The following is a 22,710-nucleotide window of genomic DNA, read 5'->3' as shown; positions in this document are numbered from 1 at the left end:
CCCAAAATGAATCAAATTCGTAAGTACAGGTAGACCTATATGCTTGCACATGCATCATCAACGAGCTAACAGAGGCTGCAATGATGACACAAGCCAGGAGATGGCGGCCGCAACTAAAAAAAAGTTCCAAATTCCGTACAGCTCCTTTAAAGTGGCCAGTAGAATCAGACACGTGAGTAATGCTATTAGAAGCAAGCTTCATGCATGTGCGCAGTTGTCAGCTATCAGCAGGGTGTGATTGATTCTATGTGCTGTGATAGTGTCAATAGGAAAAGAGCAGGCTGCTGGGAGACTTCATTCAATTGTAAGAAAAAGACACTATTGGTGTAATTCAGGGGTGTCAAACTAGACTAGTAGATTAAAGAGAAAGAAAAAGAGAGAGAAAGAAATAAGAGAAAGAGGGAGGGAAAAGGAGAGAGGGCGGGACAAAGAAAGAAAAAAGGGAGAGAGCGTGAGAAACAAAAGATAAGAAGTTGTGAGAGAGGGGGAAAAGAAAGGGAGAGGAAGAAAGAAATCCAAAGAGAAATAGAAAGACAGAAGGAGAGAAAAGAGAAAAGAAAGCGCGAAGGGTAGGAAGAGAGAAAGAGAAAAGAAATAAAAGGAAAAAAGAAGGTTAGAGCAAAAGAAGTTAAAAGACACAGAGAGACAAAGAGCAACAAAGGAAGAGAAAAAGAGACACAGAGTGAAAGTGACAGAGACAGAGAGTGGGAGAAGGGGTGGAGAAGGGATAAAGAGGCAGAGAGTGAGAGAGAGAGAAAGAGAGAGAGAAAGGGTGGAGAAGTGAGAGAGAGAGACAGAGAGAGAGAAGGGGTGGAGAAGGGAGAGAAAGACAGAGAGAGAGAAGCGGTGGAGAACAGAGAGAAAGAGAAAGAGAGAGAGAGAGAAGGGTTGGAGAACGGAGAGAGAGAGAGAGAGAGATAGAGAGAAGGGGTGGAGAAGGGAGAGGGAGAGAGAGATAGAGAGAAGGGGTGGAGAAGGGAGAGAGAGAGAGAAAAAAATAAATACAAGTACAGTGTCTTTGTTCGAGGGACCTGGCTTTGGCAACATCAAGTTGGCATATTTCAACCTGCAGCTTGTTTTTCTCTTGTGCTTCTCTAGCCCACGGGCCGCCTGTTTGACACCTGTCCAATAGAGTGAGTTCCACTTCACAATTGTGTCCCACTTATCGTTGATGCTTCACAAGAAATGACAGTTTTCTATCTTTATGTTTGGAGTCTAAAATGTGGCAAAAATAGTTTCGCAAGCCACTGTAGCTTATTATACACTGAAGGATTTTTTTATTTTATTTAATTTTAAGGGATTTCATATAAGACAAATTAAATTTTGTCGAATGCAGTGGGGATTTTTCACAGAAGGCTGAAGGTCGCGCCGTTCCAAGTGTAGAGTGTTTTGGCTGGGGAATTTTGATAGCGGGGGAATTAGGCCTTGTTTCTAGCATTGCTTTGAGCTGATAAGCTTTCGTGTTGTGAGCCCTCTAAACACGGCGGCGTCTTCCGGCGAGGAGGTGGCGGCGACTGGGTGGAAGCCACGTGAGGAGTTCCTGGCCCGCCCAAGAGGGAGGGGGCGATGCCCCGACGTATCAAAAGGACGGAACACGGAAGAAGGCGGACAATAGACAGACAGGATCGGAGACGAAAAGATCGGGGGCTCGACAAGACTAATTAGATGATAATTCGGCAAAATTCGATGGAATTCACTTGAGAAAATAAATCTGCCCCCATGTGGAAAAGCCGGTCTTTTGTCAATGTTTCCCTAAATTAAGAAAACAAGCATGCATTGTTAGGAGGATAAAGTTTGCGTTTGGTTAATGGAGTCAGAGAACTCATTTGAACAATTTGGTAAACGCTACCTAATTAATATAGTTTTTTCCCTAGCAACACGAAGCTCCCAGCACGTGACTGGTTTGTGCAGTCCAAACTTTTTCTACAAAGAGGAAAACAGAGCAATACTAATTAAACTCATTCGGCTAAATGCGATGGAATTCACTTAAATACTTTAAGAAAAAAAATCTGCCCCTGTGTGGAAATGCAATCAATATTTTCCCCGAATTACAGTATTTTCCGCACTATAAACGCACCGGATTATAAGGCGCTACTATGGGAACGTGGACAAAACAGTCAGATGGTTCAGTCCAACTGATTACCCCCTTAACATTCCCAAAGCTTGCAAATACGTGTCGAGAACACGTGCGGATGCGGTGTCCGTACGATGTCACTCAAATGCATCGTTCCATCATTCGGAAGGTTCAAGTCTTGGGATTCAAGAAATGCCAACCATTCCTTAGTTTCTATTTTCTTTTTCACTCGCAACTTTACTGTGCATATGACAATAAACACTTGGAATTGAGTTGAATTTAAAAATAGACACTCCATTCCATCCATTATCTGCACCGCTTATCACAGAAACATCGAGTTCAGTCTGAAACAAGATACAGGGAAAATATATAGCCGGAGTAGCTCACCGAAGTCGTTGTGTTCAAAAATAATGTGCAGCCATGTTCCTCTTATATCCGTGAGTGTAGTAAATCCAGGAGAATAAAATATTTTAAAATACAGAATAGAAAAAAATGCTTTCTCTATGCCGTCAGCCACGTGCTATACACATTCATCTTTTTCGGCCAATTGCAGGCTTTGTTTTGCCGCTTAAGCCTATGCCAGCCTGTAAATGCTAAAAAGGATCCGCCCCTTGACCTCCGAATAAATTAGCCAATAGTGATCGATTCAACTGATGATTGACACATCTTTTTCGGCCAATTGCAGGCTTTGTTTTGCCCCTTTAGCCTATGCCAGCCTGTAAATGATAAAAAGGATCCGCCCTTGACCTCCGAATAACTTTAGCCAATAGTGATCCATTCAAATGATGATTGACACATTGGTTAGCCAATGAAACGCTGGTAAATAAATCCCAGCATACACCGCGGACTACTTGCCGTTCGGGGGAAAAATCTAGTCGGCGGCTGCAAGTTAGTTGGAAATCTTTGCAATTTTAAAATTGATCCATAAATAAGGCGCACTGTATTATAAGGCGCATGGTCATCTTTTGAAAAAAATAAAGGCTTTTAGGTGCGCCTTATAGTGCGGAAAATACGGTAATCAAAGAGCATGCATTGTTGGGAGAATGAATGTTATGTTTGGTTAATGGAGTCAGATATCTAATTCGAACAATTTGGTAAACGCTAAATTTATAATATAGTTTTCCCCCTAACAACACATCAATCGATCCCCGTCGGTCCGAAAAGTGTCGAGTGGACGAGTAACCACCATCTTAAAGATAAACATTAAAAATGCGTGATGAATCACCGGAAAAGGCGAGAGAAAGTCAGCATTTCCTGCCACTTCTCCGACAAAAAAACCTCCCATGATGCTCTCAAGTCCGGTGGGCGGGTCGGTCCTGACCTCGCCTTGTGGCCCTGCGCGAAATGGGTGCCGTCCATCATGCGTGGGCAGTTAGTACGTGTCGGGATCGGGGGAGGGCGAAAGAGAGTCAAGGTTTTCTCTCGGCGGAGTTGATGGAGAAAAAGCATGACAGCAGGTTTCAAGGAGATAAAGCACGTGTTAAAGAGCACACGGTGGGTGCTCGGCTTTAATTGGCGCTCAAAAGGGGGAGACGAGAAAATTAACTCCCTCTGGGGAGCCGAAGGGAGCAATGAAAAAGAAGGTAAAAAGAATGATGAAAGAGTAAAAAGAAACAGCGGGAAAGCGCCTCGTTATGAACGTTAAAGGTTCAGTGTGTATTATTTGACCACTAGATGTCGCGATAGTGTTGTGCAACCGAAAACAAGTGCCGGAAAGCACGAGGAAGAATATAAACTATTGAGACGCAAAGTGAACGTCACAGGTGCCAAACAGGCGGCCCGGGGGCCGGATCAGGCCCGCTAAGGGATTGAATCCGGCCTGCGAGACAACACTTAGAGAAGCGCAAGAGAAAAACAAGCTGCAGGTTGAAATACGTCAACTTGACCAACCAAAGCCAGGTGCCTCGAACGAAGTCACAGTACTTGTATTTATTTCTCTCTCTCTCTGTCTTTTCCGCCCCTTTTCTCCTACTCTGTCCGTCTCTTTCACTCTCTGTGTCTATTTTTCTCTTCCTTTGTTGCTCTTCGTCTCTTTCTCTATATTTTCTCTATTTCTCTCTCTCTCCCTCCCTCTTTTCCACCCCTTTTCTTCCACTCTCTGTCTCTTTCTTTTCCCTTGTTGCTCTCTCTCTTTTTCACTCTGTCTCTCTCACCCCTTTTCCCCCACTCTGTCTCTGTCTCTTTCACTCTCTGTCTCTCTTTTTCTCTTCCTTTGTTGCTCTTTGTCTCTTTCTCTCTCTGTCTTTTAACCTCTTTTGCTCTAACTTCCTTTTTTTCCTTTTCTTTCTACCATTCACGCTTTCTTTTCTCTTTTCTCTCCTTCTGTCTTTCTATTTCTTTCTTCCTCTCCCTTTCTTTTCCCCCTCTCTCACGACTTTTTATCTCGTTTCTCACGCTCTCTCCCTCTCTTTTTCTTTCTTTGTCCCGCCCTCTCTCCTTTTCCCTCCCTCTTTCTCTTATTTCTTTCTCTCTAATCTACTAGTTCGGCCTCCGACAGAATGTTTGTTCTATCGAAAAAGTAGTGAAAAGCTAAGAAAAAAAAAAAAAAAAAAAGGAGAGGAAAAGAGAAAAAAAGAGCAGGAAAATTTCAGAAAAAAAAGCCAGAAGAAAAAGAAGCAAATAAAGGGAAAAACGATAACAGAGAACAAAACTGCAAGAAAAAAGTAGCAGCTAGGAAAAAATAAACACAATGTGATTTTTTAAAAAGGAATTAAAAAAAAGAAAGGAGAAAAAACAGGGAAAAAGAGGAAAAAGTGTGCATTCAGATAACTTCCAATCATATCAAGTCAATCTTGTTGCCAACATTGTACTTCCACTACAAAAATGTAATTAAATACAGTTGTGTATCGTGCAACCGACGAAATAAGCCCCCAAAAATGTGAGTATTATGCGACAAAAGATACCAGGAAAAAAAAAGGAATGGAAATCTTGTGAAAGAATCGTACATGAGTCAATTCATTCAAAAGTGAAAAATCATTTTGCATTGCCGGAAACTCAGCAAAATGTAACTTGATGTCAAGTTTTGGACATGTTTGATAATGACTTAGTTGCCACACTTGGGATTGCCGTTGCTCACTGTTGTTTCAAGCGCTGCTCACCGACTTTGTGTGAACGCTCAGACCCGTAAGGAAAATGAGAGGGAACATTGCCCATGACTTTAATGGAAAATGAAGTGGTGACGCCTGTAATGGCACCGAAGAGGAAAAAAAATAAATAAATCAACACTCACCCGAGAGACAGCCTCTGTTGAGAAGGTCACGTCATCCAGAAAGCGGACGATGTGGACAGGAAGTAGCCTGTCCAGGTACTTGGCGGAGATGTCATATGCGTGCAAGTAGTCCTGATCGCTTTGCAAGGGTTTTTTGAGCAGTTGGGCGTCGCCCTTCCAAAACAACTTGCGCAGCCAGGTAGCGTGGACGGCGCTAGGGGACAAGGTGGCGGTCTTCCCACGGGCGCCGGGGCTCGGCAGCAGGTGAGCCAGTTTCGAGATGGACAAGACGTTCTGACTGTTCAGAACAGGTTCCAGAGCAGTCAGAGGGTCCTGGGACTCATCCGTCAGCTGGCGGTAGTTGAGGCCTGGAATGATATTTTGGGGTGATTGACGTTATCAGGATGGAGATTCTGAATGATATACACCACTTATATCAAAGTCAAGGGTCCTGAAATCATCGTAATGTTGGAATAATGTACATAAAGTTATTCAACTTTACTATAATCTATGTGTGTTATATGTTTGCTTGAAATATTGTGCTTACAAAATAGGATGTTCTCAATAAAGTTTTCCACTGCACCCTAGAGTGTGAATCAGTTACAGATTCGACCCGCAGGCCAAGGTTCTTTCCTGAAGATAGCTTGAAAAGAGTTAATCAGTCACATTGCAAATAACAAGTTGTTGTGCAAGAACTGGTTTCAACTGGAACATTTAGGCTTCAACCGCACCCCTTCCCCTTAGCAGTTAAAACGACCTTGGAACAAGGGCGTTCCTTTCTAAATAAAAGGCAAGCAGAGGAAAGACTGCTTCGGAGTGAGTGGAGGATTGTAACTGAAGCAATCTTCTTGTCACTTTCCTTGTAAGTAAAACCATACACAATGCTCTGTGTCTTTTTGTATGCAGGTTTTCAATGTACCGTATTTTCCGCACTATAAGGCGCACCGGGTTATAGGGCGCACCCCGAAAAAATAGTTTTTGGTCCTATTTTTGACATACATAAGACGCACCGGATTATAAGGCGCTACAATGGGAACGTGGACAAAACAGTCAGATAGTTCAGTCCAACTTCTTACCCCCTTAACATTCCCAAAGCTTGCAAAGACGCAAATACGTGTCGAGAACACGTGCGGATGCGGTGTCCGTACGATGTCACTCAAATGCATCATTTCAAATATCATTCGGAAGGTTAAAGTCTTGGGATTCAAGAAATGCCAACCATTCCTTGGTTTCTATTTTCGTTCGCAACTTTACTGTGCATATGACAATAAACACTTGGAATTGAGTTTAATTTAAAAATAGACACTCCATTCCATCCATTATCTGCACCGCTTATCACAGAAACATTGAGTTCAGTCTGAAACAAGATACAGGGAAAATATATAGCCGAAGTAGCTCACTGAAGTCGTTGTGTTCAATAATAATGTGCAGCCGTGGTCCTCTTATATCCGTGAGTTTAGTAAATCCAGGAGAATAAAATATTTACAAATACAGAATAGTAAAAAAATGCTTTCTGTATGCCGTCCACCATGTGCTATACGCATTCATCTTTTTCGGCCAATTGCAGGCTTTGTTTTGCCGTTTAAGCCAATGCCAGCCTGTAAATGATAAAAAGGATCCGCCCCTTGACCTCCGAATAACTTTAGCCAATAGTGATCGATTCAACTGATGATTGACACGTTGGTTAGCCAATGAAATGCCGGTAAATAAATCCCAGCATACACGGCGTACTACTTGGCGTTCGGGGGAAAATCGAGTCGGCGGCGGCAAGTTAGTTGGAAGACTTTGCGATTTAATATTGATCCATATATAAGGCGCACTGTATTATAAGGCGCATGGTCAGCTTTTGAAAAACTTTTAGGTGCGCCTTATAGTGCGGAAAATACGGTATTTATTTTATATCATTTTATATCATTCATATATCAAGTCCAATTCGTCATCAGAAGCACCAAAGAGTCGTTTCCCTTGTCATGCTTTCAGAGTTTGTTTATACCTTGAAGACTTTCTGTTTTCTCCATCCTCCATCCATTTCTCTTTTAAATCCAAATACTCAAATGTATTGAGCCTTAAGTACTAGAGTAAAAAAAATGTTGGAATCCATGACCGGATATCGGTTTTACAAATATAGAAACTCTCCAGATAGTCAACGACCTTGATGTTTCAGATGAAGAAAAAAAGCAGTCATCTCAAGGCCCCTCAAGTAAGGCAAGGCTGTCCGAGTCTGAACAGGAAAATTGTGCATTGAAGAGCATATGCAGTGTTCTGGTTTTCCCGCGTCCCTGCGTCCTAGACGCATTATTTTTGCTGGGGACGCATCGTGTCAAATCAACGTGCGTCCCCGGGACGCAACTTTGACTCAAAATTGTCATTATCATTTTTTAACAAACTTTTCGTCAGGCACATCCGCCATTGTTGTTTTGGTCTCGCGGTTCGAGTTTTCGTCCGCACGCCGATCTCCGGTTCGAGTTGTGTCGTGTAAGTCCGTTTCTTTTTAGAGAACCGGCTTTTTCGGCTCAACTCATTCAAGAGAGCCGGCTCTCTTATATGATATAAGGAAACACATGTACAATATCACATGTTAAACTACATAAAGAAACAGGTTTGAAAAAAAGAAGATTTTTTTGTATTTTGTAAGGCAAAATACGACAGTTTGTAAGGGCATGGAGCACACTCAATTTTGGGGACCCATAGATCTCTGTTGGGACTAATGTTCCCTGTCATTTTCCTTACGGGTCTGAGCGTTCACACAAAGTCGGTGAGCAACGCTTGAAACAACAGTGAGCCACCATAATCCCAAGTGTGGCAAGATAATTAATGATCAAACATGTCCAAAACTTGACAACAACTTACATTTTGCTGAGTTTCCGGCAATGCAAAATGATTTTTCTCTTTTGAATGAATTGACTCATGTACGATTGCAAAGCTTGTACGGCCTACGTCGTTTGTTCTTACAATTCTTTCACAAGATATCGATTTCTTTTTATTTCCTGATATATTTTGTCGCATAATATTAACATTTTTGGGGGCTTATTTAGTCGGTTGCACGATACTAAAAAATGTGATTAAATACAGTTGTGTGAAAGTACAATGTTGGCAACAAGATTCACTTGATATCATTGGAAATTATTTGAATGCAACACAAACTTTTTCTTCTTTTTCCCCGTTTTATTTTTTTTAATTCTTTTAAAAAAATCCCATTGTGTTGTTTTTTTCCGAGCTGTTACTTTTTTTCTTTTTGTTCTCTATTTACTTTTTTCCTACATTTCTTTCTTTTCTTTTCTCTAAATTTTTCCTTCTTTTTTATATCTTCCTTTTGTGTCTTTTTTTCCTCAGCTTTTCACTACTTTTTCATTTTGGTATTTTTTTTCTTTTTTGTTCTATTTTCCCCTTCCTTTAAGTCATTTTGTGCATAATTTTACATAATATTTTGTCGTGCAGGGATTAAAGAAGCAAAAACAACATGAAGAGCCGTTTGGGACCCGAAAGAGCCGGTTCCTTTTAGTGAGCTGAGCCGAAGAAGCCGGTTCTCGACAAACTCTACTAACTTTACTCAACTTCGTTCTCCTTCGACTCGACTTCAAAATACTGCATTTAGGACACAATGTCAGGGGAACCCTTGTATTTTTACCTTCATGCACTGTAACTTTGACTTGAGTCGCTTCTTAATTAGTAATTTTGAGCCCTCATTTTTGTGCGCTGGCTAGAGTTTCTTGTGCGCTGAGAATGTGCGAGCAGTGCGCAATTGTGCACGCGCGCAGCTTAGAGGGAACACTGGTTGGGGACCCATAGATTTTTGAGCATGCGAGTCCCCGGGACCCATCACTTTTCACAGCTCAAATGAACCCTGATATGGTTCCTTTTACTGGTTAATGTCCAGCATGCCAGTAAGCACCTGGCATAACAAGGCCAACTGGACTAAAGGTATTTGTCTTGGTTGCACCAACTGGTCTAGTTTGGAATTTCGTGGTCTACCGAGGCAAAATGACTTTCACAGCTACAGGAGGAAAGGGCATCGGAGAACAAGCTGTACATCAATTGACAGAGTCTATTCCCCGAGGCACCCAACTGCTCTTTGACAGGTACTTTACAACAATCAGCCTCTTTGATACCCTGATGATGAAAGAAATGACAGTGATTGGAACCAAAGCTCTAATGGACTGCAAGACCATAGACTAAGAGCTCATCACAAAAAAATGGTCAGCAGAAATGGTGGCGGGACGAATCACACATCAACGAGCTGCCATAAAATGGTTGGACAACAAGCCAGAGGTCATGGCATCATCTGCCTATGGCAGGGGTCGGGAACCTACAGCTCGCGAGCCATATATGGCTCTTTCTAGGAGTACCTGTGGCTCAGAGACAAATTTAAACGCACGCAAATTTTCTCCATCTCGTTCAAAACTTGAGCAATTAATCCTGTTCAGATGCACGCAAAGCCAAACCAAAACTGAATCCAACACTAGTACTTCGCAGAATATGTAGGACACGTTTTTGACTACAATTTACAGTCAAATTGAGTTGAATTTAAAAATAGACACTCCATTCCATCCATTATCTGCACCGCTTATCACAGAAACATCGAGTTCAGTCTGAAACAAGATACAGGGATAATATATATAGCCAGAGTAGCTCACCGAAGTCGTCGTGTTCATAATAATGTGCAGCCGTGGTCCTCTTATATCCGTGAGTTTAGTAAATCCAGGAGAATAAAATATTTACAAATACAAAATAGTAAAAAAATGCTTACTGTATGCCATCAGCCACGTGCTATACGCATTCATCTTTTTCGGCCAATTGCAGGCTTTGTTTTGCCGTTTAAGCCAATGCCAGCCTGTAAATGATAAAAAGGATCCGCCCCTTGACCTCCGAATAACTTTAGCCAATAGTGACTGATTCAAATGATGATTGACACATTGGTCAGGAAATGAAACGCCGGTATATAAATCCCAGCATACACCGCGGACGACTTCACCTTCGGGGGAAAATCGAGTCGGCGGCTTCAAGTTAGTTGCAAGAATTTACGAATTAATTTTGTTCCATAAATAAGGCGCACTGTATTATAAGGCGCATGGTCAGCTTTTGAAAAAAATAAAGGCTTTTAGGTGCGCCTTATAGTGCGGAAAATACGGTATTCATTCAATTTTAATCATCAAATTAGTTATCACTTCAATAGTTTTCAGTTCACAACAATATTTTACATTATACCAAATAATATTGCTGAAATAATTATATTATTCTATAGTCTTTTGTTTATTTTCTTTCATCCAATCGTTGCCTTCAACACTCTAGTTTTCCTTGCCTCCGCGATCTTCCGAAGAATTTATCTGCCATTTTTTCTTGCCGGAATGATTGCCGTTGTTATCACTTTCTGCATTATGTTTCGACTTATTTTTGACACTGAAGAAATTACAAATTTTGTGTTCAATTTCACCTAATTCGGAGGCATACTCATACCTGTCAACCTCCACGGCTCTATGCACTTACAAACTGTCATATTTTCCCTTACAAAATACAAAAAAATCTTGCACCATTTTTTTTTTTCAAACGTGTTGATGGAGTTTAACATGTTATATTGTACATGTGTTTCCTTATATCATATATATTGTTAATGAACATTTTGTTGTGAGATCCTGAGTTGCTCGACATGAATGAGGTTTATTATAAAAAAAAGTTCAAAAATGAAGTCGCTTGGACGTTCACTGTAGAAGGAAAAAATACATGCAAATATAATTAAGTAGAATAATACATTTTCTTATTCAAATTATGAATTCATTTTCTGCATTAAAGTATTGTTGGTAATATAGCGATTAAAGGGATAACCACAAAACTGTCTTTTTTCATTTTCTCCTTTTATACTTCCTTTTTTTCTTAACTTCTTTATACATCATTATTCGTAATGTAATGCATCAAAGCAAGTGAGCCGTTTGAGAGCCGGCTCTTTAATGAGTTGAGCCGAAAAAGCCGGTTCTCTAAAAAAAGACAGACTTCCTTTCCCTACATAACGAGATCTCGTTGGCCGAGATCGGCGTGCAGACAAAAAACTCGAATTGGAGACCAAAACAACAATGGCGGATCTGCCTGACGAAATGTTGAGTGCGGTAAATCTTTGTTAAAAAAAAAAAAAAAAAGTATCGGGTAAAAAGGACAATTTTGTGTCAAAAAAGTTGCGTCCTGGGGAAGCACGTTGATTTGACACGGTGCATTCCCAGCAAAAATAATGCGTCTAGGACGCAGGGACGCGAGCAAACGAGAACACTGATACACTGATCACTGATCTGTGTTCAGTTTTCAGATACCTTATGATGAAATCCACAGAACAAACTTTTTTTATTTTCTCCTTTTATACTTTTTTTCTTAACTTCTTAATACAACATAATTCGTAATCAAAGTTGGCCGAGATCGGCGTGCGGACGAAAACTCGAACCGCGAGACCAAAACAACAACGGCGGATCCGCCTGATGAAAAGTTTGTAGTGCGGTAAATCTTTGTTAAAAAAAAAGTAATTGGGTAACAATGACAATTTTGTGGCAAAAAGGTTGCGTCCCGGGGACGCACGATAATTTGAGACGATGCGTCCCCAGCAAAAATCATGCGTCAAGCCGCGCGGGCAAACCAGAACACTGCTCATGGCTTTAGTATAAGACTGACTGTCGGTGTCTGGGGAGGGAAACAACACAAGTACCTTGACTTCAAATTGCTCCATGGAGAAGGGTTAATTCCTTGAACCCTAACCGGACATGCAGCAAGTCACAGTAAAGACTACACTACCCTTTGTCAAAAATGGAAACCACAGCCAAATGCAACTCTGAAACACTATAAAGCTGTGCATCTTCCAGAGATGGTGGATGAACACAAATAAATCTAGGTGTTGCCAATCGGGCTGCAACAGTAAGACATAAGTTATGTGCCCCAAGTGCAAGATTTTTCTTTGTGTTTCCAAGAAAGGGAATTGCTTTTTGAAGTCTCATACCAAATAAGCATAATGTAAACAAAAGTTAAACAATGATGGACGATTATGTCTATGATGAACACTTTGTCAAAATGACTTTATGATATTCTTGTTGGACTGTTTTACTAGAAGTTCTGTTTCCCTGTATTGGGTCCGCTGTAGAGGACACATCATAAATTTAAAACAAAAACTGTAAACATTTTGAAGTATTTAATTGCTTCACATAGATTGGGGAGGTTTAAAATAAATCGGACAACTTTTTCCCCCGGTAGTCAGGACAGTGTTTTCTTTGTTAAAAATGTGATGCCTTTTTGTATGTCGTCTATTTCACTGGTGGGATAGTGGTTAGGAAATGGAATTTCAACTGCCAGAACGCGGGTTCAACTTGAGTTGCATCCAATGTTTGGGGATTAGGTCAGCAGAATTTTTCGACTGATTTTTGGAGGGAACGTAGATGGGTGTTGCCCCAAAATATATGCAGAGAGGAGATATGACAAAAAGGGAACGCGGTTTATTAGATTCAAGACACATTCAAAGTTCCAGACGTTTAACACTGGTCTTTATAGTGTTCAGTTAAGATATCTCATGAAGGTCGTCCGCCCCGGTTCCCTTAGCATATCAGCTTGTGACCTCTTGCAACAATGTCATCCCACGACCTTCACCAGATGCCTACATACTTATCATCAATGTTCCCTGTCATTTTCCTTACGGGTGTGAGCGTTCACACAAAGTCGGTTAGCAACGCTTGAAACAACAGTGAGCAACAGCAATCCCAAGTGTGGCAACTAAGTAATTATCAAACACGTCCAAAACTTACGTTACACGTTACATTTTGCTGAGTTTCCGGCAATGCAAAATTATTTTTCACTTTTGAATGAATTGACTCATGTACGATTGCCTACAAACGTCATTTGTTTTTACATTTCTTTCACAAGATTTCCATTTCTTTTATTCCTGGTATCTTTTGTCGCATAATCCTAACATTTTGGGGGGCTTATTTCACGATACAGAACTGTATTTAATTACATTTTTAGTGGAAGTACAATTGGCAACAAGATTAACTTGATATAATTGGAAATTATTTGAATGCTACACAAAAGTTTTCCTCTTTTTCCCTTTTTTCTTCTTTTTTTAAAATCTCACTGTTTAATTTTTCCTAGCTGTTACTTTTTTCTTGCTTTTTTTGTCCTCTATTACATTTTTTCCCTTTATTTGCTGCTTTCTTTTCTTCTGGCTTTTTTTTCTGAATTTTTCCTGCTCTTTTTTCCCTCTTTTTCTCACCTTTTTTTCTCTGCTTTTCCCTACTTTTTTCATTTTGGTATTTTTTTTGTTCGATTCCCCCCCCTTCCTTTAAGTCATTTTGTGCATAATTTTACATAATATTTGGTTGTGTAGGGATAAGAGAAGCAAAAACAACCTGAAGAACCGTTTAGGACTTGAAAGAGTCGGTTTCCTTTAGTGAGCCGAGCCGAAGAAGCCGGTTCTCGAAAAACTCTACTGACTTTACTCAACTTTGTTCTATTTCGACCTTGACTTCAAAATACCCCATTTAGAACACAGTGTCAGGGGAACCCGTGTATTTTGACCTTCATGCACTGTAACTTTGACTTAATTCGCTTCTTAATCAGCAATTTCGAGCCCTTATTTTTGTGAGCTGGCTAGATTTTCTTGAGCAGAGAAAAGCTCTGGGCTTGCGCAAATGCGCACACACGCAGCTTAGAGGGAACATAGCTTATCATTAGTTATTATTCACATCCCACAACATGATCAACCATTGCAAAAATACGGTAATTTACGACTGTAAAACGTCATGTATAACGCGAACTTTGAGTTCGACTTTATGTGATAAAAAAACTTCTAGATATGAGCTCGATCAAATTAATCTGTTGTTTATAGAGCGGCCGCTTTAATTAAAAATGGATGTTATATATAAAAGAAACCAAATGTAATACACGCAATTATAACAGCAAATGTGATTTAGAATATCAGACTTCATGCATGATACCGCCACAAAACATAAAAGCGTCTTCTGGTCTTTGCGGGTTGTAAAGCAGACAGACACATTAGTGTGGATGCCTATGTGAGTTTCAAATATTCAACAGAAACCTGCCCATGGGATGCAGATGCACACATCAAACCGTGACACAAACGCACACACCGTTCCAGACAGGCTCAGACAGACACTCCAGCTACAAAGAAAAATAGTGGGAGCACTCATCCTGCGTTCACTCTCCCGCCCACACAAAGCACTCAACTGGTCGTCCGTATCATACTGCGAGCAAAATTGCACACACAGATGGCATTCAATGTACGCTTCCTTGCCGTTGCATAGTATCGATTTTTTATGGATACTTCCCGCGTACCCATCTGCAGGGTGTCGTCATCTCGCAATTCAAACATATTAGTACGCCCGTGGATACATTTTTAATGACGAGCAGGTAGGGCAGATTGCTGGAGGAGGAGGGTGACGGAATCTGCTTAGCAACAAGCGGCCAATCGGACGTGAGACGGTGCTGGGAAAAATAATTGGTGCGGCTATGCTCGGTTGTTTGGAGGCTTGCCTCACTGAGATAAAAGAGTGGATGTCGCTCCATTTTTTGCGGCTCAACTCAAAAAAAGACAGAAATTTTAGAGTTATTGGTCCATCTAAATCCGTGATTTATTCTCAAAAACTGCTGTGAACATTGACAAATGTTACATCACTCAAAGTGACTAAGTTAAAAATGTAGGTGTCACATTTGACCCCGATCCGTCCTATCAAACAAACGTGAAGAATATCAATAATATCAAGAAAAAAAGCACGCATTGTTAGGAGAATAAAGTTTGCGTTTGGTTAATGGAGTCAGATAACTAATCCGAACAATTTGGTAAGCGCGACATTTGATATATAGATTAATTTCTAACACTATACATGATTTACTGGTCAAACAGTACAAGTAAAAACAGTAATAGTCACTAGAACACTAAATGATTGTCTTAGTTTCTTTCTGCATAACAATTTAGTCAAACTTACTAGCGTAATCTGTCCTGTCAAACACACAATAAGAATATTACTTAGCTTTTTTCCATCTTCGCAACATTGCTAAAGAGATTGTTTGTTCTATCCTGTGGCCCCTGAGTTAAAATGAGTTTGACACCCCTGCTATAGCCAATTGATTATTGTACAATTAGATTCATGAAGTGACTTAGTTAAAAATTTAGGTGTCATATTTTACCCCGATCTGTCCTTTCAAACACACGTGAAGAATATTACTAGAACAGCTTTTTTCCATCTTTGCAACATTGCTAAAATTCGTTCTATGCTGCTTCAGTCGGAGGCGGAGATTATAATTCACACGTTTGTTACCTCCCATCTCGATGACTGTAATGCACTACTCTCCGGTCTCCTGAAGTCCAGAATCAAGAGTCTTCAGCTGGTACAAAATGCTGCAGCAAGGCTTTTAACAAGGACAAGAAAGTCCGATCACATTACACCGATTTTAGCTAAACTGCATTGGCTCCCTGTTAGCCTAAAATGTGATTTCAAGGTTCTCTTGGTATTATAGAAAATCATGCATGGACCTGCTCCCTCATATCTTTCAGATTTGATTTCCCCCTATGTTCCGGTCCGGAGCCTTCGTTCTGAAAGCGCTGGTCTACTAGTGATCCCAAGAGCAAAGAAGAAATCCATAGGTTCAAGAGTGTTCTCCATCTGGGCACCGGTGCTGTGGAATGCTCTTCCCCCCCTCTTTGATCTGCAACCTCAATGGAACTTCTTTAAATCTATGCTTAAAACACACTTCTACGCTATAGCATATGAATAACCTATATTTTTGTTGACCACATCTCTGTACTATTTGTAATTGCAACATCCATTGCAGCCTGGTCATCCTGAAAGGGGGATACCAGATGTGTGGTCCCTTCTCAAGCTTTCTTCATTTTCCTCATGATGTTTTTGAGTTTTTCCTTACCCTCATGTTGGTTCCAGATCAGGGGATGTAGTCATAATAGTCTGAAATAATAGCCCTTTGAGACTCTTTGTGATTAAGGGCGTCACAAATAACAATGACTTGACTTGATGACCATGAAATACAATACAAATAGTCAGTGTCATGTGAAAAACACCTACTGTAAAATGCATTTTTTTCAGGAGGATGAATAAATGATTTCCTTCTGTTTTGGGGGTTTGATATGAATCATTTTAAAGTCTTTTGCTTGATGTATTATTTTTAACTGGGTAATTGATCTCATAAATGTTCTTGCACCGACAGCACTTTTTAATTTTGTCATGCACTGACAAACCGGGAGACTATGGATGCCAGACCCAGCACCTTAACCCAATTTTTGTGCTTTTTTTCAAAATGCTGAATTGATAAGAATGAAATCTGGAAGAATCACCCTGCTAAATCTGCCTTTCACCTCTGATAGTTTCCTGACTACTTGAGTCAGCTAGGAGTCCAAAATATGCGGGAATGGTAAGCGTTAAGATTACAGACATAAAAAAAGAAGAGAAATGTTCAGGGATCAGATACACTGAGCTACTCTGAGCCTTTTCTACTCAAATCGCTTGTATTTAAATTGTTATGCACGCGACCATAAAGCTTCTTTCAGCATAATAAGCTTCATGGTAGAGTGCATAACAGTTTTAACACGAGCGATTTGAGTAGAAAAAGGCCAAATAAACATGTTACCTGCTCAAAAGTGATTTATATACGGTGTGCATTACTGTTCGATTACATTCACAACAAATACAAAGACGCAGTGTTCTGGTTTGGCCGCGTCCCTGCGTCCTAGACGCATGATTTTTGCTGGGGACGCAACTTTTTCGACACAAAATTGTCATTATTACCCGATTACTTCTTTTTTAACAAAGATTTACCGCACTCCAAACTTTTCGTCAGGCAGATCCGCTATTGTTGTTTTGGTCTCGCGGTTCGAGTTTTCGTCTGCACGCCGATCTCGGCCAACGAGATCTCGTTGCTTCGAGATGATGTCATTGTTGTGGTGCTTGTCGTCGAGGGAAGGTGAAGGTTAAGTATGCCTCCGAAAAAACAGTTAGTATTAGGTGAAAATCAACACAAAATCGGTAATTTCTTCAGTGTCAATTATAAGTCGAAACATAATGCAGAAAGTGATAGCAACGGCAATAATTCTGGCACTAAAAAACGGCAGAGAAATTCTTCGGAAGATCGCTAAGGCAAGGAAAACACGTGTGTTGAAGCGAACGATTCGACGAAAGAAAATAGACAAAAGAATACTCCTAGCAAGAAGAGGACTTTTCTGCCAAAATGGACTCAATTATATTCCTGGTGACGCTATGAGGAGGACGATAATGGATTGGACCTTGAGAAGGCATTACAACTGTGGCGGGACAGCAAACCACGAAGAATAAATGTACGGAAAAATTCTGAAGTGATAACTGCTTTGTATTACCAATTAACTGTGATGATTAAAACTAAATGAAAACATAGATCAATATTTCCGCAATATTATTTTGTATAATGTAAGATATTGTGAACTGAAAAATCTGAAATGATAACTGCTTTGTATTACCAATTAACTGTGATGATTAAAACTGAAAATATAGATTAATATAATTATTTCAGCAAAATTATTTTGTATAATGTACAATATTGTTGTGAACTGAAAACTCTTGAGTGATTTGTATTACCAATAAGCTGTGATGATTAAAACTGAATGTATATATAGATTGATATTAGATATTTGTCGCCGATTTACAATGTCAACCTTGATAACACTAAATTTTGGGGAGCCATAGATCTCTGTTGGGAGCCATAGATTTTGGAGTATATGAGTCCCCGGGACCCATCACTTTTCACAGCTAAAATGAACACTGAAGACGGAATGGTTTAAGTTGTATTACATTCCCAACAAATGCAAGACGAAGTTGTTTTGGGTATATGTTCGCCATTAATTTCCCGAAAAGTGATATAAAAGCGAGATAAAACGAGGTAAAAGTGGTTATAGTAGCCAGATCTCGGCAGGGATGCAGTTCCCGGCATAACACCGGCCGCAGATGTCGAAAGCTGCGCCGTCATCACGGAGCAGAAGGCGCAAGTCAGGCGTGAAAAACCCAGTTGACCTTTCCCGCAACGTCCTCGGAGACGAGTCCCTGCTTTTCCCTCCCTTCGACTGTAAACTTTTCTGGAGCGGAACTTGCTCGCAAATGACCTTGCTGGACATATGACCAGAAGAAGACTTTGTATTCTTTACCCAACAGATTGCTACGATGATGTCAAAGTACAGATCGACTTCTCCAACTTCAAAATTTCCACATTCTTACCATTAGCCACTGCGCGGAGCTTCTTGAGGAGCTTGACGTGGTTGGCGGGCACAATGGCGGTTTCGGGCATGTGTGGCCGACAGCCGGCCGCATCTAGCAGGGTGTAGTAATAGAGTAGCCGGCCTAGGTCGCTACCCTCCACGCTGGGTAGGACGTACTTGCTCATGTGGCTGTAAAATGCCTGCGGGTCGCTCTTCAAGGTGGCAAACAGACCCAGCGACTCGCTGCGGGATTCGATATCCTTGGTGGAAAGACTGGAAAAGAAAAATAAATCGTAAATGGATGACATAAACACACACATTTATTCTGCTTGCTGACCATAAAGAATGTAGTTCTGATTTTACTTTTAGACACCGGCAAAGGAAATTGCATGAGAAGCCAGTGTTGTTCGTTATTTTGGCGTACAGGGATGAGGTGGAGTCACTGACAACGTGGTGTTCGAAAAACAACCTCATACTGAACACCACAAAAACAAAATAACTCATACTGGACTTCAGGAGGAAAGGCAGGAACCCAGCACCACTCATTTTAAAAGTGTGTAGAGAGAGTCCACTCTTTCAAATCCCTGGGTGTGCACATCTCCGATGACCTCCCCTGGTCTGCAAACACCAGAGCGGTGGTAGGGAAGGCCCGGCAGCGACTCCATTTCCTGAGAGTGCTCAGGAAAAATCATCTGCAACAGCAGCTGCTGTAGTCCTTTTACAAACCCACAGTGGAGAGCCTTCTAACATACTGCATTACGGTGTGGCGTGCTGGGTGCACGCCAGCAGACAGGAAAACGCTTCAGAGGGTCATCAACACAGCCCAGAAAATCATTGGTTGCTCTCTACCCAGTCTGGAGCACATTGCCGGCTCTCGCTACCTCAGCAGAGCAGAAAACATCATCAAGGACTTTTTTACCCTGGCCACCACTTCTTTGACCTACTGCCTTCCGGCAAGCGCTACAGGTCACACAAAACAAAAACAAATAGACTCAGAGACAGTTTCTTCCCCAGAGCCATTACCACCCTTAACACACACCGCACAACAAACTGAAACTCTTGCAAACACACTACCTCATACAGATGTCAAATTGTATTCATGCCTATGCTCACTTTGCACAATGTTGACTATTTTTGCATTTAACACATATTGCACTAATACGATTCCAAAACTGTATGTAACATCCTACATGCCCACATTTCTTGTGTAAGTATTGTGTAAATTTTAACCTTATCTTCTTTGTTCCTTTATCTTCTTTGTTTTCTTTTATCCTCACTGTTAAATGTGACTCTTGAGTGCCACGCCCAATTTCGTTGTCACAATATGTTCAACCCATTTTGTAACATTGACAATAAAGGTATATTTTATTCTAATCTATTCTATTTTGACTATTATTGCTTACTGTTGTTTGTTATTTTGAGTATTATGCACTGTTTGTACTATGCCAATCATATTCCCGTTCTTGGAATCACACACCCTTTGGGGCGGATCTGTTTTTTTTTTTAAATTACATTAGATTCAATATAAGGAAAGGTCTCAGGATAAGACCTTGAGAACATAGTGGAATTTTTGCAAATAGAGGGCATTTGTATAGTCCTCTCCTGTTCTTACAATTTCAAAATTTATCGATGTCTTCTCTCTTTATTTTAAGCGTCTACTAAATTATAATTTTTGTGGGTCTCTCCATGACATTTGAATACCTATCATTTTGCTAAAAGCAATCCACTTTGATTCTGGATTTTCTGTGAATGTTCTGAAAATGCAGAGATGAACAAAATTTAGGTTACTTCAAATGAAAATGACAAGAATACCTTTGATACTTTTTTCTGTGTCGCAAACGAAACTGGCTTTTGGAGCCGAATTCTTGGGTGGGAGCAATTGACCTAATTTGGGTGCTTGAAGTCAAAACGGCATACTTCCTGCTTCTTTTGAAGAACACGTTCCTAAAAGATTTTGGGGGATTTTCTAATGCTTATTGATTTTCAGAAAAAACTGTCTGTGGAAGCTGGGAGAGGCAGACTTAATTGGTTTTAGGGGCTTCTGGGAGGGCGTGAATTTAAAATCAAACAGACCAAAATAGAAGAATTGCAATGTTATTTTTTGAAAAGTCAAACCTGTTTGTGGAGGTGCTCATGCTAAATTGCTTGAAATGTTTCATTCCATTAAGTGCACAAAATGGAAAGCTGGACGATATATATTCTTTGAAAGGCCACCTGGGTGTAGGCAAAAATAACTAACATCATTGGGGCCTTTTTGTGGGTCTACTCAAATTCAACTACGAATAGAGATTTCAACGTGAAACTGACTGTTGGGGAAAACATCTGGAATGGGCCAAAGTGAAGACAGGTAAGCCTCTCTAAACCAAAGTAGAAAACTGGAGGTTTCTCGTTGAAAGGAGTTCATCTTTTCGTGGGTCTAGTAATGGTATTGTTGTAGTACTGAAATATGTCACTTACTACATTTAGTCTCGGATTGTAAGATTTCTTTATCCATCAATTTATCCATCTATATACCAAAGTCATATACCGTAAATTCCGGACTATAGAGCGCACCTGATTATAAGCCGCACCCACCACATTTTAAGAGGATAACCGCTTTTGTACGTACACAAGCCGCACCTGTATATAAGCCGCATGCGCCCACATTAAAACATGTAACACAATCACGAAAATAACCCAAACCCGACTTTGAGTCCCGCAATTGTAACTGAATAAGAAGTACACAGCCCAAAAACAGCAGCCGGCAAATTGAACGCAAAATGATACCGGTACTTGAAATGTAGAAGCCTTGGTATAATTGTGGCGCTTTGATGTGGAGGACCAAAAATACAATCATAAATACATGAATTAAATGTTTCAAACCAGGAATGAAATGCATACTTTAAAAATGTACTATTACCGTAAATTCTGTCCTATAGAGCGCACCTGATTATAAGCCGCACCCACCACATTTCGGGAGGAAAAACGATTTTGTACATACCCAAGCCGCAAGTGTATATAAGCTGCATGTGGCCACATTGAAAAAACGCAATTCAAACACGAAATTAACCCATACCCGATGAAGTCCAAATAACAAGAACGGAAAATGATACCGGTACTTAAAATTTAATGCAGACCTGCAGAGTCCGGGTCCCGTTGAAAATAATCCAAGGGAAAAAAATGTATATTTCCAAAGGTAAGGGTGGGAAAAAATATATCTACTATTGTCCGCCGCGTCCACAAACACGTCTCACCTTTACTCCACTTCCCATCAGCCCCCGTTGTATTCACCCCTTCTTTTTGATTCGCACGTGGAAAACATATCAGAATAAGTCTCTAAAATAAATACATTACAAAAATATACAGGTGCAAATACATATTTTACATGGTTACACATATTCACAGAGAAAGACGGTACACCGAGAGAGTTTCCAAAGCTTTAATAATAATATTATAACTTTCATCCCAAAAAGTGTCGGTGAAGGGTAGCAAAACGCTACTAGGAACACGCTCGCAACACAGGAAAACGGGTCTGTTAAAAAAAAAAAAATACGGTACTTGTAAAAATCATGGTAAACCGTGCTCGTCTTCCTCCTTATAACTGACATCATTAAAGTAGTCTTCCCCAGTATGGGAAAGAGACTTTGTCATATAAACGTGGTCCTACGCTCTCTTAATCAAAAACACGCTAGCAACACACTCGCATATATTCCACCAGTCTAAATCTTACCTTTTGTACTCGAGCGCCGCTGGCGGCTGTTAGAAAAAAATACATAAATTGGCATTACTGAATAAGCCGCAGGGTTGAACATTTGGGAAAAAAATAGCGGCTTATAGTCCGGAATTTACGGTACTCCTCGTGGGAGGTGGCCAGGGTCAGGAAAACAATCATATTAACCCAAAAATTAATTCCCCAACATAACACCGCACAACAAGGGGTAAGTTGCTGTGCCATGCAACATTTCATCAGCACAGAGGCCCGACAGCATACACCGGTTACCCCCTCCGCATCATATGATTGATCACGCCTCGGCCCCTACACTGCTGGCCCGAACAGGCCACCCGGGAGCCCAGGTTAGCCAGTTCGAGCCGCGTCGATACCAGACATTCTTAACTATCCTTCGGCATTCACATTTCCTAGCAAAAACTCTTGCATCTATTATATTAACCAACCTCACGTACAGAGCACGTTTCATGCCATCCATACAACCATTTTGGGGTCTTTCTACATTCTAT

The 22,710-nt window shown here is 40.6% G+C and overlaps 1 protein-coding gene across 1 annotated transcript in view; it reads right to left on the bottom strand.

Moving 5' to 3' along the window:
• The window catches only part of nbas (NBAS subunit of NRZ tethering complex), a 287,616-nt gene that overhangs the window by 72,968 nt on the left and 191,938 nt on the right, over positions 1-22,710 (bottom strand). The window contains exons 44-45 of the mRNA XM_088324534.1: positions 18,515-18,768; positions 5,304-5,650 (exon numbers count right to left, since the gene is read on the bottom strand). Of these exons, the coding sequence (XP_088180660.1) occupies positions 5,304-5,650; positions 18,515-18,768 (601 nt within the window). The remainder of the gene's footprint in view (positions 1-5,303; positions 5,651-18,514; positions 18,769-22,710) is intronic.

The sequence above is a fragment of the Urocampus carinirostris genome, chromosome 20 (assembly GCF_059441175.1).
Source record: "Urocampus carinirostris isolate Australia breed hairy pipefish chromosome 20, RoL_Ucar_1.0, whole genome shotgun sequence".
NCBI classification, from domain to species: domain Eukaryota; kingdom Metazoa; phylum Chordata; class Actinopteri; order Syngnathiformes; family Syngnathidae; genus Urocampus; species Urocampus carinirostris.
The sequence above is the reverse complement of the archived record's forward strand: the minus strand, read 5'-3'. Positions and strand labels throughout refer to the sequence as shown.